The sequence below is a fragment of the Ammospiza caudacuta genome, chromosome 19, assembly GCF_027887145.1.
Source record: "Ammospiza caudacuta isolate bAmmCau1 chromosome 19, bAmmCau1.pri, whole genome shotgun sequence".
Taxonomy (NCBI): Eukaryota; Metazoa; Chordata; class Aves; order Passeriformes; family Passerellidae; genus Ammospiza; species Ammospiza caudacuta.
Genome location: NC_080611.1, coordinates 12,935,017 through 12,954,112, shown reverse-complemented (window position 1 = coordinate 12,954,112; position 19,096 = coordinate 12,935,017). Strand labels below are relative to the sequence as shown.

The 19,096-nt window shown below is 42.1% G+C and overlaps 1 protein-coding gene across 1 annotated transcript in view; it reads left to right on the top strand.

Moving 5' to 3' along the window:
- The first annotated feature begins 8,432 nt into the window (after window positions 1-8,432).
- The window catches only part of FASN (fatty acid synthase), a 41,614-nt gene continuing 30,950 nt past the window's right edge, over window positions 8,433-19,096 (top strand). Inside the window, exons 1-6 of the mRNA XM_058817474.1 lie at window positions 8,433-8,654; window positions 14,508-14,654; window positions 15,184-15,336; window positions 16,874-17,047; window positions 17,884-18,084; window positions 18,513-18,635. Coding sequence (XP_058673457.1) covers window positions 14,528-14,654; window positions 15,184-15,336; window positions 16,874-17,047; window positions 17,884-18,084; window positions 18,513-18,635 — 778 coding nt within the window. The 5' untranslated portion in view covers window positions 8,433-8,654; window positions 14,508-14,527. The remainder of the gene's footprint in view (window positions 8,655-14,507; window positions 14,655-15,183; window positions 15,337-16,873; window positions 17,048-17,883; window positions 18,085-18,512; window positions 18,636-19,096) is intronic.

The window sequence follows — 19,096 nt, the reverse complement described above, 5'->3', positions numbered from 1 at the left end:
TTCTTACTCAATCGTGCAGGCCCAGAAATACTGCATTGCAAGAATACGATTTTTAAACACACTATATTGCTGCTTAGCTTTCTCCTCCAGGAAAAGGTGTCCTTAATTCCACTGGACTGAATTCTGTATTTCAGAAAAAAAATTATGAAAGAAAAATCTTTCTCTTTTTCTGGAACAATATCACCTTAGAAGCATTATATACAAAATTTTCAAATTCTTCTCCTGATTTTTAGCAGAGGCTTGTATTATTTTTCAGGCCTGAGCTATGGAAATGAATTCAATCTTTCCTGTTTAAAACCACTGTCATTGAGACAGAGTGACTTGGAGCTGGGCTTTCAGGTGCAAGTGACGCGTCCAGAGACTTGGAAGCTCAGTGGCAAAAAATGATTTGCAGTAAAGCATGCAAGTTAGTTTGCTTATTCAAACCCTTTTTTTTTTCCCAAGTTCAATTCTGTCAAAATTGGTAACATCAGTAGATGTGTTTTGTGGGAATTTCTGGTGAAACGAATTGTAGCTTGAAAATTATTTTTCTGAACCTGTTAAACAGTTTCATTTTTTTCATGTTACATGTACCAAACAGCCTACTGGCACTCAAAATGGTTGGCATGTCAAGTAAGCCCTGCAATTTGTTGTATTTCCAACCTATTACACAATGCAATGACTAAATGTGTTTTGAAGAGTTAATGACTACATCTTAATTACTGAAGTGGACTGTTAATATACTTTATTCATTTCACCATCAAATTCAGACCTTGTGTAAGCTTCCAAGCAAGTCAAAAGGCTATGAGATATTTTAATTTTCTTTCTCCTTACTCTACCTGCTAATTTTCAGTTTACTGTAAAAATTAGATGGATTTCATAGCTTGTATGTTAATTCTGCAGATAAGTAGAAGGAAGATGTTTAGAAGGATCATAGGTCCCTTCTTTAGGGGTTTTTATTGTTCTGCATTATTAAAAGAAAAAGAACCTCCTAGAGATAGACAGATACAAGCCATGATGATATTAAAAGACTACATAGGATGCATAGGCTGTACAAATAAGAAATATACCTCTGTGTTTCTTTACTTTTAAATGCTCTATCCCAGAGTTTGAGAGCAGGTGGAGATTTTGATCGGTGAGCCACATCATATGCACCTTGAATGCTGACAACAAGCCTCCCTCAAAGGAAAGCAGAGCCTTTTTTGATTTTAGAGGAAACGTCAGGCAGGAGGAGGGGAAGATTTGTAAAACATTTAGAAAATGGAAATTTATTTTCTTCTGTTTATCTTGATAAGTTTATTATTCTATTTGCTATTGAAGATACTTACCAGTTTTTCAGAGGGGAAAAAAGCAAACATCACCTATAGAAGTTCAGCTGTAATAATGCATTTAACATGAAGCCAGTACTGTGAAGGGTTCTGTGTGGTACTGTGTGAAATGCTCCTTATCAGCTCCAATCAGCTATCCTTGGGTTAGCAGAGGATGGGTCAGTGCAGGGGGAATATGGGTGTAAGGCATGCTGTGTCCCCACTAGTCATTTGATTTATACATATTTAGTATAGATGAAACTTTGTATTTTCACATCCCACACCCCACCACCACAAGTATTCAGAACCCTGTCCTCAGTTTAATAATTTGGGTTTACATTGTAGCCTAACAAAGAACAGGAGTGAGCTGCTTTGGGGTAAAGTAACTTTTTTTATTTACTACTTGAGTTTAGATAGGGGAGTTTCTTGTACTGTAATTCTCACTGTAACTTGCAAAGCTCTGTTGTCTGAAATTCCACACTTCATGGATCAAAAGTTAAGTGTTTCCACACTAGACAGAATTTCAACAGCTTTGACATCACTGACAGTTCTAAGAGCAATCCATGTGGGTAAAAAGCTGGCCAGAGAAAGAATCTGGTAAAATATTAACAAAGAGAAACAGTGCTCTGGCTCGGGCTTCATTCCAGCTCCAATCAGAGAAAAACTCATGATCTCTTTTCTGCATTACGTAAAACTTCATCTTTGAAGTGTTTCACAAATATTAACTAATGCCCTAGCTACATTTTCTTCATTTCTGTGTTCTTCTCCTGAATAGGAACTTGTTTGAGTTGGTGTTCCTTCAGAAGCACTGTTAGCCATAAGCAAATATCTAGTGACAAATTTCTTAAATGAAACTTCCATCTGAGGAAATTTCAGTTTGCCTATACAACATGCCTGCATATATATCTTTTATCCTGAGGGGAAAAAATCTATGAATGTTCATTTCTGACTGAAGTTAGCACACATCAAATGGAAGATATGTTAAGCATTTCAATTCACTAAACACTTAGTTCCATTTTCAAAAGCAGTTTAGATGCTTAGCTATGATCTTGCTAGCTCTGCTTGCCATGGTCACTTGTGAAGTAAGTTGCAGGCTTGTAAATTAGGTGTGTTTTTTCATTGGTGTGCAAACCAAGCTACAGCATTTAAAGAGTATTTCTAATTCTGGGTATTGATTCTTTATCTTTTCCTAATCTTTGGAACTAACCTTAAAAGATTGCAGTGGTTGATTTTAAATTTCTGTGTTAGTACACATTTTTTACAGTCCAAAATTTAAAAATAGCCATGTAGAATGCTTGTATTCTGTGCTGTTGTTCCAAATACCTAACTAAGAAGCCTTTACTAGTTACAACTGTAGTTTCTCTACTAATGACAGGAGACAAGCCGACAGAAGTCTTCACAGGAAGGGATGCAGTCATCCATTGGTGCTTGGTTACTTTGCCTTTAGAATTACACAATTAAGGCCTCCCACATTAATTTCTGAAAGTCATTCCCTTGGGTGAATACAAAAGGCCCTTGAAAACTGAGTATTTTAAAAAACAGGCTGTCTGTAAGCAGTGTTAACTGTGTGCTACGGAGCACTGGATCTGGTCATTCCTGTTATTTAGACCACCCACAAGAAGTAGTATTATTCTACTGCTGTTCCTGTTCAAGACAGTAATCTTCGAAGCAATACCTTTCAGACACTGCTGCCTGCACTTTTTAAAATGGTTGTTGTTGTGAAATTCTGCTTTCTTATCTGCCAGATGTGGGAGAGGCATTCAAATGAATAAAGTCCATTTCCCATGCAGGAAAATACACCCAACGATCTTCATGGGCTCCAAGCATCCTCTTCCATACCTTCTACATCTGTAGGAAACCACTAGGTGGCAAGCTGAACCACAGGATATCGCATCCACAGCTCAGGAGTCCACTGAGCTTTGGTCACCAAGCTGATTCAGTGCAGAGATCACACACATGAGTGAACAGGTGGTTCAAGCTAAGCCAGTGTATAAAAATTATTTTGAAAAGTGTCGTGTTTTGACATTAGCCACAGTGTCATGCATTGCACAGAGCTATAAACCTTCAATCGATCAATCCATTCCATAATTCAGGAACATGCTGTATTTCCTGTTATGTAGAATTTTGTTTAGACTTTCTACCATGTTCAATGGACTTTGAAAATTTACTTTCTCCTACTAGTAACTGATCTTTGTCAATTTGTGCACCTTTTATTGCTGTGATTGAGTAGTTTCTGGGACTGCAGACTGATGCTTATAAAATTAAACTAGTACAGAATACTGTGGGGTGTGTCATCACAGATTTATTATGACTACTTCTGCTGTCCGCTTTGGCTCTCCATAGAAAATCTGAAGTTAAAGTCTCAATGACTTGAAAAGTAAGGGTTAAGTGCCCGGAGCCAAACACCTGTAAATACTATCTATATTTTACAGTGAATAATGTGAATGAACAGTTCCACTTATCTTACCTAAAGAAACCTGTGATAAGACTGAAGTTCAGTTAGTTGGAGATAATAGTTTTTGGAGAATTATGTGAGAACTGCAAGATGCACTCTGACTGGTATTAAGACCAGTCCCACTGCTTCCTAAACAAAGATGTTTCTTTTTGAGTTAGTAATTTTTGTAAAGACAGATATTTTAGATAACAAAACCAAATATTTACATACTAAATGCTTTCCTAAATGAAAGAAGATTGAAAAAAGACCCAAAAGATAATGGTAGCAATACAGCTTTGTCAAGCAAACAGTTACCTCTGAGTCTTTTATATTGTGCATATCCAAACATTTTCTCAAAATGGAGAGAAGGGTAAACTTGTAAAACATGATGTTTTAAAACAGCTGAGCAGATAGGTAGTGCTTGACTTGAGCTGTTATACTGACCTTCCAGCTGTCTCCCTCTCTTAAGCAATCTGATGCTAATGGAGAATGAACATGTACGGATGAAGGGGGGATTGAGCAGAAGATACTGTGTTATACCATCAGTATGGCAAGCCTTAATGGACTGTTCTGGGCTCCTATGTGCAGAAATGGTCCTGGTAATATAAGATTTTGATAATGTGGCACTATGGCAGCAGTATATTTAGAGGAAAAGAGTAGACCAGGTCTCTTCAACTATTCAATCTCATAATTGGATACAAACATAACTACAAAGTATTTTTCTGTCTGTTTTTTGAGCAGGGGAGTTTGAAGTTGTACATTCAATCAAGCAATCTGAAGAATCTTGGCAAAAGGTCAAAGCCAAGGATAACCTTGAAACATCAGCTGAAGATTTGACAGTCAGAGGAACAAGGCTGGAAGTTCAGCAGAAGTTAAAATCCAGGAGTTTAATTTGTGCTCATCTATTAAAACCAAAAGTCTCTTCCAGCATGACAAAAATCCGCAATTATAATATTAAAGACTGATTTCTATGTTGTCAGCATGTTGTAGGTTCACACTTGCTATGAACTTACTTTGACATCTCTATATCAGGTCTAATTATCAGCCTCAGTTTTGTATGTCAGGCTGAGATATTTGCAGGCAGAAGAGAGAACAAATACCCTGCTTCATACAGTGAAGCCTAAAATAAAGGGTTAATCTGTGTGCATTATGAGGTTACAATCTTCGTTGTTGATACTGATTTATTTTAATTATATATATTAAGATTTTCTTGCATCATGGATTTAGAAATGCTCAGTTAACACATAGGTAAAGCCTTGTGCCTTCAGGCAGGACTTGCAGGACTTCAGCAGATGTTTTGTTGAGAAACTGTAGATGTGATTTAAGCTTAGAAGTGGGATGCCTCAACCTACTTGTCTTCTAAATAACAATGCAACCGTTAATCCTGTGCAGCTATCTTTCTACTTGATAGAAAGGGGTTTCAAAAGATTGCATCTGAGTCTGTATTATTTCTCATATTCTGTAGCTCTTTCCACTTGTTCAGAGAGCATGAAAGAATATAAAATTAAATTTCTATTGTCACACCAGTGATTGTATTTTCCCTTGACAAGAGATTGTATGGACTTCAAAGCAGTGAGAAACACTGCTACAATGTTAGAATCATATATTCATAATAATACAGACACGTTGTAAGAAGTAAGTCTTAAAATAGATGAAACTAGAAGAAAACTTGAATGAGTTGTGATATAAGGATAGCTATGTAGTAATGATCATGCCAGGACACTAATACAAGTGTTCTGGCTATGTTTAAAAAGATCGTTTATTTTTGTAGCATTTCCAGTAATGCTGAGCTGTCCTGCAACATTACAGAGATGACCTTTCCTATAAGTAAAGGAAATGCACATGAAAAATTAAAGAAAAAACTTCTAATTGTGGGGATGGTCAAGCACTGGAACAGATTGCCTGGATGAGTTATGGAGTCTCTGTCTGTGGAGATACTCAAAACTCAACTGGACATGGGCCTGGCCAGACTGTTCCAGCTGACCCTTGAGTTGAGGGCTTGGACTAAGTGATGTCAAGAGGTACCTTCCAATCTAAGAGATTCTGTGATTCTGCAAGTGGTATCACTGAAGTGAATAATACTTATCAGTTGCTGCTAAATATATAAAATCTAAAAAGGATAAACGAAGGAAGAGAGATACTTATGCATGAGTGGGTTTTTTTGTGTTTTTTTATAGAAATGCTTGCCTGATACACTTTGCAAAGAAGTGTTCTCTTCAGCACCTGATAATATGCTGAAGAGCATTTGAGAATTGGAATAATTATTTTGTACTACCTGCTGAAAATATTCTGCTTTAGTGCAAAGGTGCAGTGATATTATAATCAGATGCTAGAAATATGCAATTTCATGAGATGTTAAGATGCTAAGTTAATATAAGGCCTGAGAGACCTTGTGAGCTTCTTTCTAAACATTTTCATTACTTGAAAATCCTGTCATTTGATTCAACATTGTTCATAAGCCAGGACAACATGATGCACTCCCTTGAACCAGGCCCTGAATGAGTTCTTTCTGTAGCACAAAGCATAGTGGTTTCTAACAACTACAGGAATTTTGGCCCAGATCACACCAGTTAAAGCACTCACTGGTTATTTCTAGAACTCAATGTGTAAATTCTAGATTTTATAATAGCTGTAGATCATCCTGAAAATGTTTTTGTTATTTACGTGTTTAATATTGACCTACAGAGATACACAATGGTTCCGTGGTATGAGATTCTGTGCATATGTTAAAAGCAGCATAAAAGAGCAGTTTGTTCCATGGTATTTGTAATACTACATCTGAACCTGGAAAACATTTCTCTTTATTCCTTACACCGCAAGTGTAAGCTAATGGGCTGCAGACTTCAGAAATGCCGTTGTGTAGGTTTGTATGCATGTTTCTGTGGCTTTGTTTGTTTGTTTGTTTGTTTGTGGGTTTTCTGTTGGGTTTTTTGGGGGGAGGGGGTTGGTATGGGGTTTTTTTGTTTTGGTTTGGGTTTTTGGGGGGTTTTTTTGTTTTTATTTGTGGTTGTTTGGTGTGGTGTCCCACTTACTCCCCCTCCCATGTCAACTGGCATGCCTGTTCATGCAGACGTCTTGCCAGTAATGCAGCTTTAATTTATTCAGTTTCCCTGAGAAACAGGTTTCCTTAAATCAACTGTAGGTAAGGAAAGATGATAGCTGGGTTGTTTAATTTCATTTTACTTGTAGTAGAAAAAAAAGTAGTTGAGTTATTGAACAGAGTACATCTGAGAACATAGCATGTAAGTATGAAAATTAACAAAACATGCATAATAATAAATAATATGGACATACTGTGTGGGGCGGTTGTGCTAAGGGTGTACTAAATACAGCAGGAAAATTCTCATATATTTCTCTTATGACCAAAATATTTAACAAACTGGGCACTGATTTCTAAGAAACAGATTAGAAGAGTGGCAGCAAGGTACTACTGTGGACGCTATTGAATTGTACAAAGAAAAGAATGCCTACAAAGAAGAGAATTCAAGCAGATCACAGAGTACTGAAAAGGTAAAAGAGGACATTATTTATTGCTGTCCTTATCAAAGGGTTAAAAACCTGTTATGTTGAGGAATATATAAAGGCAAAAAGTCTGCCCGAGGAGGTCTAAATGGAGCTGTATTGCGAAGCGGCAGTGCAAGCGCGACCCGGGAGCGGGGCCTCTGCCCAGAGCCTGTTCACAGCCATGAGGGAGAGACAAGGCGGGGAGACTTTCCTGCGTCCCCGTGTTCAAGCCCACATTTGCCGACCGAAAGGCTTTTTTGTTTCGGAGAGGCAGTCGTAGGCAATACACAAGAAATTTGAGATTCGTTACTGTTCGTGTTTAACCGAAGGAGTGCAAGTTAAGGGAAAGTGGATGAGAGGTGCCCGCACGCAGAGCGACCCGCTCCGTTCCGGTGGGAAGGGGGGCGTAGCAGGGGCACGGCGGGGAGGGAACCTCTGGCGCCCGCCCCCCGCCTCCGGACTCGCTCTGCGGCCGCCAGTCAGGGCGGCGCGACGGGCCTGGGCACGGGGCAGCGCATCCCTGGCCGGCGTGCCTACTGCCCTGTGGTAACCCCGGGACCGCGCTCCGCCGGGGTGAACGACCGCCGCCGCCGGAGAGCGACGGGCGCTGCTCGCTCTGCGGCGGCCCCAGCCACCCCTCAGCCGTCACCACATCGCCTTATCGCTTAGCAACACCGCGCGGGCCTGCGATTGGCAGGGCCGCGCCCCCGCCCACGTTCCCCCGCCTCCGCATTGGGTGCCGTCCCGGGATTGCGCGTCCTGCCCCGCGTCCTTTCCCATTGTGCGCCGCGGATGCGCGCGGGCGCTGCGCGATCCCACCGGGCTTGGACTAGCGCCCGCCGAGCCTTCGCCTCAGTCGCCGAGCCACGGTGCCGGTACGGCGCGGTCGTACGCCCCACAGTGTACCTACCCGCGGGGAGGTGGGAGAGGGACACGACAAGGTCCGCGCCCACGGGGGGTGGGCGCTGCCGCGTCCCCGGCCAGGCCAGGCCAAAGCCAGGCACGCCCGCAGCGCCTAGTCTTCCACGGCCTCCAGTACGGGGCGGGGCAGGGCGCGAGAGCTTGGCCCGGTGCCCGAGGGCAAGCGGGCCTGCCTATGTCCGTCCCGGCCTGGCCAGGGCCCCCTCCTCCCGCGGAGCGGCTCTGGCGGACAGGGGTTGGCATCACCCCGGGTCTGACCGGGGCGGCACTGCCCCGGCTCTCATTGGACTGCGGCGAGGCGTAAACTGTCAGCCCATGTGGCGTGGCCGCTGGAGGTGGCGACTGCTTAAATAGGAGTGGGAGCTAGAGGGAGATAGTGAGGAGAGCGCGGAGTATCGGCCGTGCGCAGCCCAGCACCCGCCGCCGCAGCGTCCACCCCGCAGCATCTGGATCCCGCACTGAGCTGACGACGGAGTGTTACCGACACGAAGCCATCCGCACTTGTACAGGTATCGGCGGGAGAGCGGCAGCTTCTGCTCCAGGCTCCGCAGGCCGCTGCGCCCCGCCGGTGCGCTGGGGAGGCTCCATCTTGCCCTCTGCGCCGGGTAGCCGATTAGGGTCCCTGGGCTCGGTGGGAGTCGGCGGGCTCGGTCCGCGCGACCGGAAGGTTCTGCTCCCGGCCCTGGGGTTGCCGCGCCCTGTTGCTGCGGGCCGCTCTCCCGTGGCCCACCGCGGTCGTTCTGGGGACAGGCCCCCACTTCAGCGGCCGGTTACCGCGCCGCAGCCTCGCACTCCGCCCGCCCGGCAAGGTGGCTGCATTGTGGTGCTGGCGCTCGGCCATCTTGGTGGCGGACGGGGACCGTCCCGCCGCCACGGCCGCGACCTCCCGCAGCCGGGCCGTGCGGGATCGGGAACGCGGCCGGGCCCCGCTGTCCGCAGTCCTCACGCGCGCCCGGCGGCAGCAGCTGCGTGAGGGGCCGCGCCCGCCGCGGGCCGGGTGGCCTCGCGCTGCCGCAGTTCGGGCGCCGAGCTCCGCACGGCCTCGAGTGGGCGCCAGGGCCGCACGGGCCGCTCTGCCCGGGCAGCGGGGCCGCGTTCTGCACGCCGTCCCGGGTTAGCGCGAAGGCACGGTCCTGGCAGGCTGAAGAAGCTTGTGCGGGAGGATATCGGCGCTCGATATTGGGAAGGGAGATTCGCCAATAGGTTCTGGGAATCCGTCTGAGAAAACGTGCCGTGTGTATTGCTAAACTGTTCTTTCCCACTTCAGTATAAACCAGCGGCCCGCACGAAATAGCCCGGTGATCGTACACCAGTATGGATTTGATGATGCGTTCCTATTAGGAATGTGATCTTCTTCTCTCTTTGGTTGGTTTTGCACCTGCTTGGTTCTTAGTCCGAATTCCTTCCCTGGAATACAGCCCTATAAGATACAAAATGCGTATTGTCCTGGCTAATAGCTTTATTTGGATGCTTAAATTTAAACAGGCAGTATTAAGGGTGTGTAAATTGCCTGCTCCGTCGGACCACCTTTGGGGGCTTTGGAGCATGTCTTGTCTTAAAAAATGGGAGAAGAAACCTCAAGCCACGTGAGCAAAGGATTCAGCTTTTCCTGCAGCCTCTATCCTTCTTGAAACAAAGTGAAAAGAATAGTACATTGTGAAAGGCTGCGTTTAGTGGGTGAATTCAGAGAATGAGGGCAGTTATGAACAGCTGTTTTACAAACGTGATATAGTCATACTGGGGACTTTAGATTTTTATACAGGTAACTTCTGACAGCTTGGGAATCAACCAAGCTGTGTTGATTCCATGAATAAAGCCTAACTTACTCTTTCTCCAGTTACAGATTTGAACTAGATTGCATTTCCCCCTAACTAGTGCTTTTTAAATATAAACACAATCTACTGCTTTTCATTTGTGTTGCGGTTGACAGGACAAATACTTACCTGAAGCAGAGGCATTTGAAAGGTCTTTGTTAAATTGAATCTGTAACATACAGATTGATGGTAGCCAAATTGTGTCAAAAGAATGAAAGCCAGACTGTGTTTGCCTCTCTTCTGTGAATGGGGTTTTTGGAGGCAAGCATTATAACTCTTTGTAAGTGCAGTTTCTGTGTAAGGACAGTTTATTACAAATTTTAGAAATGATAGCCAGAGATTAGGAAACCTGGGTTGTGATGTAATCATACTGAAAAACAAAGAAAACAGTCTTTTTGTCAATATCTGTGCTGAGGAAAGCTATGGAGGAGTCATGAGTGTTTCATTTTACAATAATAAGAGATCCAGAAAAGGTGAAGATTTGGACTGTCTAGAAACAATAGCAGAACTAACTTTAAGGATTCTGTTCCACCATGATGAGAGCTGTCAAAATAACAGTGAAATAAATACTTTGATCCCAAGAAAAGGAAATGTGCATCAGGCAAAACAAGATTTGGGTTTTATTTATCATTTCTTTGTAAACAGCTGTTTCTCCCTCCCTCTCCCCTTCCTTTCTTCACCAAACCCTAGGTGAACAAGGTACAGCAGAATAAGTTTATGTCCAGTGGTTGGCAAGTCAGGTATGAGCGGGCAAAGGCATCAGATTATACCTTCACTTTGTGTTTTGGTTTTGGATTTTTTGGCTTTTCTTTCTCTCTATAAGCTTATATGCTTAATGGTCTGAGGGTAATTTCTGTAGGGAAGCAGTAGAGAAAAGTATTGTAAAAAAGTTGTACAGCTGCCAGGGATGGTAGAAAATGATGGTTAATACTTTTAAATTTAATTTTTGGTGCCCAGTTAGTGAGGGACTGGAAAAAATGTTTTAAAGGCAATAGAAAACAGTATTTCAACTTAAGAGCTGCTTTGATACCAGAAGGGATTGTTAGTTATTACTAGTCACAAACTGAATGAGTCAGCAACACAATAGAATTGCTAAAAAATATTGTGCAAATCCAACAAGATGGTAGTTTAGGCTTAACTGAGGTGTCTACTGCACTGATACTTCGAGGGGAAGGGAGGGAAGGGAAGGTCGGCTGTAGTGTGTTTGCTTCTCTCCACTCAAAAACGCTAGCTGTCTGAGGAGAATTCACAAACTCAGTTCAAGTAAACGCATAGGATAAACTGAGGAAGAAGAATGGTAGATGTCTGGTTGGATTCAGAAAATACAGCCTTAAGAAACAGAAGACTCCTGTTTGTCCCTCTTTATCTTCTTTGTCTCCTATTTGGACCTGTTGCTTTTGAACATTTCACTCATCAGAGGTAGTAGGAGCAGTCTGTTTGTATGTTTTCTGTAGTCTAATCTCCTTTAGAACATCTGTAGAAATAAATGTTCTTTCTTGATCTGTGCTATGCCCTATACTTGAAAATCTGTCAATGTACTGTGTTGCTGCGTATAGTCAAAAAATGCTCTATGGAAAACACGTCTCTAATAAAGTAAAATAATAATGCAATACACCATTTGGGGGTAAAGACAATCAACTTTAAAATGGTTTACCTGCTTACTATTTGGCAAGGAAGACTGAAAACATTGTTGGTAACTGTAACAACTACTGTAATCGCTGTTTAATTGGGGATGGCTTAATATTCATGACTTTTCTTCTGACCACTCTTGTTTTTCAACAGCAGATGCTCTCTGCTGTCTGCTGCTTAATCCATAATTTTTATTTTATCTTAGATGTATGCATTTGGAGCTCTTTGTGGCAAGTCTGAATCTTTCTGGTTCTTTGTGTATTAAAATATTTTAATTTGTGGCTCTTCTTACCCAAGTTAAAATTATCTTCTTGGCTCTTATTCTTCTAATTTTGATTACTGCAACATCTTTTTCTCCACCTTTGACATAGTCTTGCCCAACTACATTCAAAACAAGTTGGCAAAAATTGTTTTGTTAATGAATTTCATTACTTCACTGTCTGAAAGCAATGTTTTGTGGATTGGTTTTACCCAGATAGAGTTTTTCTGATACTTCCGGAAAAGAGATGTGGGATGAGAAGGAACAATCAGATAAGTCATGTTTCAGTCCCCTGAAACAGAAATTATATTTCTCTCCCTAGAGATCATCACCCAAAGAGCTGAGGTATAAAATTGGGTCATACTTAAGTTATCGTTCTTGTATCTCATATCTTAAACTTAAATAGTACACTTTGTGCCCAAGATCTCTCTTTCCCTGCCCCAGCACAGAAATGCTGAAAGTGTAGTTGACTTGTGGCCCTTGGTTGGTTTTCACAGGTACAGTGATGAAGCCAGTAATAAAACTGACTTGCTAGTTTTGTGTGAGTGGGAAAGCTCTTCAGCTCTGAGTGGACTGGGCCTATTACTACCGACTTAAGTTTTGGGGACTAGTTTCTCAGTAAGAGCTTTTCTTGATTTGGCCCTTAATGTTTTTGTTTTATTTTTTTAAATGAACAAGAGTTGAATAGACCTTCTGTTGCTTGGGTGTTTGACACAAGACCTAGAAATCCAAGATGTCCTTGTGGGAGCACTTGTTTCTGCTCCCAGAAGGAATGGACTGGGTGAAGTAATCATCTCTTCTGCTTCGGTGTTAGGTATTGCATAATTCCACAGTTACTCCACAGATGTGAATCAGGATTACTGCTGAAGGCAAGAAGGGTGAAAGAAATCGGGCAGCCTCTGTGGTGTTACATTCTGGCAGAGCTGCACCTCAGCTGTACAGAGGCTCTGCTTTCCTTCTGCACAGCCCAGCAACCTCGTGCAGCTATGACAGGAAAGTGTCATTGTGCCTGAGCAGTGTAGTCCGTGGATGGAAGAGGGGCCTGTTTCTTGCTCAAAGGCATCAGGAAGTCCCAAAAGAGGCTGCAAAACAATGCCCAAATGAAACGTCCTGAGTTGGAAAACCAGCCACTAAGCACTCATCAGAGAGACTCCATTAGTGCTGTATTTTGGAGAAGATGATCAAGCCCCAGCAGCACTTAAGCAATGGGCGTGCATGCCACTATGTAGCATAATACCTGATGGAAGTCAAACTTCAGGTCTTTCATAACAAACCTTTTCCTTCAAAGTTTTTAAGGCAGACGTGCAGTTGTTTGAATGCCTAGTTTCCTTTGTATTTTTTACTTGTTTAAAATCCCATGCATTAAAGAATAGTTTGCTTACCAGAAGGATTATTTAAGGAAGTACTGTGAATGTTTACTTTCTCTTTGGTTCCTGCAGCTGCAACTTTTATTTATTTTCATATTTAAAAAAGCTCCTATCATATATATGGGTATTTCCACTACTCCTTTAACTTGTCTACTTAGGATCTAAAATTATAATTTGAATTTAACTTAAACATCAAGTTAACTTGCCTCCTCTCTACTTAGTTGTTAATATGTTTTTTACTATAGTAGAAGATAAAGGAGTGTATTATACGAGCTATCATTTGGTGCTGTGGTCTGATACAGGTGCCCTGCCATGCTATGTTATGCAGCATGATGCTCTCCTGTGGTATTTGAGATTGGGGTGTTGAATACAAATTTCTTGGGACAATAGGTGATGGTTTTCATCCTGTATGTATTCCAGATCTGTTCTGCCAAAGCATATCTTAAAGGACCACTCTCTATCATACAGTCAGTACCACATTCACAGTTCTTTAAACATGTGGCAGTGCAGGGTCCAGTTAGGAAACACTTTAGATGTAACACTTAATTCTTTGGTTTTAACATTTAAAATGATCCTGATTTGTACTGTAATCTTTGTGGTTTGTGTGGGTTTTCTCCTCTGTGTGTTTATAGGGGAATTGTTTGATTTTTTGTTGTTTGATAGGTTTGGTTTGGGGTTTTTAGTCAGGTTTTTGTTTGCTCAGAGTTAATGGGGGGGGTAAGGGTTGTGTTACTTACCTGGGGGGTGGTTTTGTGCAGTCTTGTAGTTTTGTTTGTTTGGGGTTGGTTTTTTTTTCACATCCAACAAATCTTTTGATTATTGATTCTTAAGTTAGCATTTAACTTCGGAATGATTGTAGAACTTGTTTTGCTACCTGTTAGGTTTGCCTTGTAATTATGTATTTTACTATATGTATTTCATAATTTCTCCACCCACCTGTGCTCCAGCATGTTAATCTTTCTTCTCTGCTGACTTCATAGAGGCTCCACATTTAGTAGAGGTAGACTTACTCATTTTCTGATTGTCATACAGAAACTGGTGGTTCTCTGAGCCTGATGCTCCTTCAGGATCATCTTTTTTTTTCATCCTTATCAACCCCACAGGTCTTATGGTCCATTTGATTAGTTGGGATGTCTTTTTCTTTTTATTTTAATAGTAGAGACTCCGTGGGTTGTTCCTGTGTGTGGGTGTTCCTGCAAATATGCTTGTTTGTCACAACATGTCAGGAAGACAAGACACATATACTTACCTCTGTGTGAAATCTTACTAGCCTTATTGCTTTGTGGATCTCAGCAACAGGGAGAAGCTAAGCGATGGAGGACGTGGTGATTGCAGGCATTGCAGGAAGGCTGCCAGAATCTGACAACTTGCAGGAGTTTTGGGAAAACCTGCTTAATGGAGTTGATATGGTCACAGAGGATGATCGGAGGTGGAAACCAGGTGAGTGCTTATTGTCCCTCCTTTTGGAGCCCTGAGTTCTGAATGCTTTAGAGGAATTATCCTATGAAAAGAGAATTTATGAGATTGAAATCCTTCCAGATGTGAATTAACTTCTGGTAAATCATCGAGAAATCCAGTAACAGAATACTTTTTTGAAGTGATTTGCAGAAGTCAAAAGCAGCTTTTCTTTTTCTTTTAATTGGTGACTGACTGGAACCACTGTTTAGACTATATGTGCTTGGTACAACTTGCCAAAGTAAAAATGGTTAAACTGGATAGGTGTCTTTTGCTGCTATATCCAGGGGAATCCTAAAAATTACAATTGTTTTTGCTAATGCAGCATTCTCATTCCCAGATGAGGTAGGTCAGTAGATACTCATGCAACCCTCTGAGTACTGCACATGGGAGTAAGGTTTCATGTGTAATTGAAAATCAATTTTGGTCATTCTAGTCATTCTGTACTGTCTCTCAGCTTGTAGCCGCTTCACCGTTTATGGATTTTGGGACTCTGTCAAATTTTTCTTCCCAGGAATTTATGGACTGCCCAAGAGAAATGGAAAGCTCAAGGACCTAAGCAAATTTGATGCCTCTTTTTTTGGGGTTCACCCCAAACAAGCTAACACAATGGATCCCCAACTTCGCTTGTTGTTGGAAGTTTCTTATGAAGCTATTTTGGATGGAGGTAAGTGGCTGAATGGCTGAAGAGGGAGAATTAAGCTGTATTGTCTCTCTGTAACAGGTGTAGACATGCACTTGTGTGATGAGAACTCTGACAAGGGAAAGCCATGACATTAGAGAGGAGATCCAAGACATGCTATGGGGTTACTAGATCCCAGTATAAGGGTTACAACAAAGCTGTTGTCTCTGGAACGCAAACAAAGAAATCAGTGCTGACTGCTAGCAAATCTGTACCTGTATTATATGGTACAACCAGTATGACAGAATCACTTCAACAGTCCATGGTTCTAGAGCTTTTCTGTTTTTCTCTACCCTAACATTCCATAATAATTCCTTTGTAAAAGGAAAATAAGGATGACTTGATTAGAATTCTCATGCATGGTCTAAAAGAATGACAGATGGCCTGATGTATTCCTGTCTAATGGCCAGATTCTCGGAAAGCCTGTAGAATTTGATCTGTTCCTAAAGAAGGCTTTCCTAGGAAGTGTGCTTTCAGAAATAGGAGTCTCTCTCTTCTATCACTGCCAGTGTTTTGAGATTTTGAGTTACTTATCCACCGAGCCAAGAAGTTTATTCTTCATGTTAATTAGTTTCTTGTCAGAACATAAGCAGATAGGGAAAAAGTTGGAACCACCTCACTAGTACTGACTAGTTACAAATTGAAAGAGGGTGAATTTAGGTTAGATATGAGGAAAAAATTCTTTACTGTTAGGGTGGTGAGGTGTTGGAAGACGTTGTTCAGGGAGGCTGCGGGTTCCCCAACCCTGGTAGTGTTCAAGGCCAGGTTGGGTAGGGTCTTGAGCAGTGTGGTATAGTGTAAGATGTCCCTGCCTGTGGCAGTGGGGGTTGGGACTAGATGATCTTTTAAGGTTCCTTCCAACACTTAACATTCTGTGACTTACTGAAATGAATTTTTGCTTCTCTGCTTGTAAGCCCCCATCTGGAGATTGAATATTTGTCTCCAGAACGCCTTAAGCACAGTGAAGAAACAGCAGAGGTTTCTGACAGTAGACCTTGCTATGTGGTTTTTTTAGAGCAAAGTTGTTTCTTGTTCTGGTTGTTGGCTGGTTTTATACTTAAGAATTCTCATGTCTGTCTTGTACTCCAGATCTCAGCTGGAGATAGATACTGATGTGCTCACATGACATTTCATGTGCTGTGATTTTTCTCCCATTCAGTCTGCTCCTTTTCTCTCTACTGGAAATCAACAGTTAGCTTCTCCTGTCAGCATTTGTACTTTTCATAGTCCCTGCACTTTTTTGCACAAGTCTCTAGCAATGCCCAGCTAGGCTGAAAAGCTTTGTCAGGGCAAAGTATGTTCTGGCGGAAAGCCAATACCAAACTTCTGATGGACTCTGAAGTAAGACATGTAAGGTCTGCAGTTGAAACTGTTGAAAGGTTAGTAAGGGTAAGGGAACAATGCTGCAGGCCTGCCAGAAAGGGGCAATAAAAAGTTTTTGGGAAACTGATGCAAGCGAACCTGTTATCTCCCCAGTTTGCCCTTCATTTTGTTTACTGTAATCCACCTTCCAATCCCATAGGTATTAATCCGGGCACCCTCCGTGGCACAGATGCAGGTGTATGGGTTGGTTGCAGTGGGTCAGAGGCTGGTGAAGCCTTTAGCCAAGATCCAGAAGAGCTTTTGGGATACAGTATGACTGGCTGTCAGCGTGCTATGCTTGCCAACAGGATTTCCTACTTCTTTGACTTTAAAGGTAAGTGTCCCCCCAAACCTGTTGATGCTGATCAGCAATTGCAGTTTCAACATGATTGTACCACAGTTGCTGTAGAGGACTGGAATGGATATTATGGCACAGATCCCTTTTGGAAAGAGAAAATAGCATGTAATTGTTCTTAGTTACATACGAAAAGTAAAAAATATGTAGTGACTATATGATAGGACTCCCTGTAAGGCTTTTTATAACTGAGCTGCTGCTGCTGGTGTTCATTTGAAAGGTGGTGATGTCAGGAAGCCTTTATGGCCTTTGGACTGCTGTTTGGTACCAAGATGTGTGGAAGTCAGCTAGACCAGAGATAGACTGCTATTGACTGTAGCAGTTGGGGGTTTTTTTTGAGTAAAGTGGAAGAAGTAGGTGAGCCACAGAAATGATGCAATTGCCAGCATGGGTATGATTCAGTCCATGTATGGTATTGAAGGGAATGGAGAAATGGTAGTTGATGTGGATTGCAGCAGAGAACAGAGATGATGGCAAAGGCAGCATCAGGAAGGACAAGGGATTTTTATTGACGAGAATGGGTAATTAGATGAGACTTGCCTGTAAAGCTGCGTTCTCTTTTTGATGGAGAGACAGAATTTTTTAAAATGCCCTTAAAGCAAATCTGTTCACAATTTTTTCCCACTTTTCTTATGCCATACCTTCTAAGTAGGCAGAGATGGTGATTCTAGCCTCCCATGGCATCAGGTTTATGTGCTATGTTCTGAAGCAACTCTTATTTAACATTGTTTTTAATATGCTTCTTGTAATCCCATCCTGTCATCTTTGGAGAAGAATTTAGGATATTAAGGTTGTTTTTCCTTATGTTTTTTAAGGACCAAGCCTCACTGTTGACACAGCCTGCTCCTCTAGTCTCGTTGCTCTGGAAAACGCTTATAAGGCAATTCGTCATGGGCGGTGCAGTACAGCCCTAGTAGGTGGGGTGAACCTCTTGCTGAAACCCAACACATCTGTGCAGTTCATGAAACTGGGTCTGCTTAGTCCTGATGGTGCCTGCAAGGCTTTTGATGCTTCAGGTAAGGCATAAGTACAAAAGCTTATGTTGTAAGAGAGTAACTTACTGTACAGTCTGTGACCAGCTACTCTTTCAATACAGCAAAGAGCTAACCTTGTAGTTGTTCCAATGTGCACTGTTTGGGCCATACCCTGATCTATGTTGCATCTTCTATTGAACCTGGAAAATTAACTGTGAGGAAGAAACTGATACATATGGTTCATCCCTCTGCCTCTGGAGAAAAATTAGCTGTCTCTTGATGGAAAATTTCTGTTGTGAAGTTTATGATGAGCACTGTATCTTTCTAGGTCATGACATTTTTCTTTAAAAGAAATAGATATGTCATATTCTCAAAACAGTCTACTATAAGCAATAATCTTCCTGCATGGTGTTTGGCAGCATTTTACAAGGCAAAGCAGAAGTCATGACTTGTTCCCTCTCTGTTCTCAGGAAATGGATATTGTCGCTCTGAAGCTGCTGTTGTTGTTCTTTTGACCAAGAGATCTATGGCTAAGAGGATCTATGCCACAGTTGTAAATGCTGGAGTTAACACTGATGGCTTTAAGGAGCAAGGTAGGTCTTGAGCTACCTACCTTGTGAGATACCTACAGAACTGTTCAGTCTAGAGTCTTGGCCATAAAAAGTGGTCTGTTGTAGGGTTCTTTAGATGTTTTAGAAATTTTTTTTGTGTTTGGGGATTTTTTTTCATTTTCTGGTTTTGATAATGCAAAGTTCAGGACCCTGTTTTGTAAAAAACTTCAAGGAGAAAAGCGGTGATTTTTACTGAAGTAACAGCAGTGTTCTCTTGCTAGTTCAGCATTCCTTAAGACATCTCTGCAGTAACTTCTGCAGTGATGGTAGAAATGTAGGTATAGTATTATAACTGTAAAGCTCTTACCCTGCTGTTGTCCAGCTTCTCCTGCTCTCCAATTGTGGTGACAGAAAGCTTCACGTGTTCTACTTAACCTAGAAATCTAGTATTCTGTTAACCAGTATCTTTCCACCCTAGCCTAACTCATTGCTTTAGGTTAATT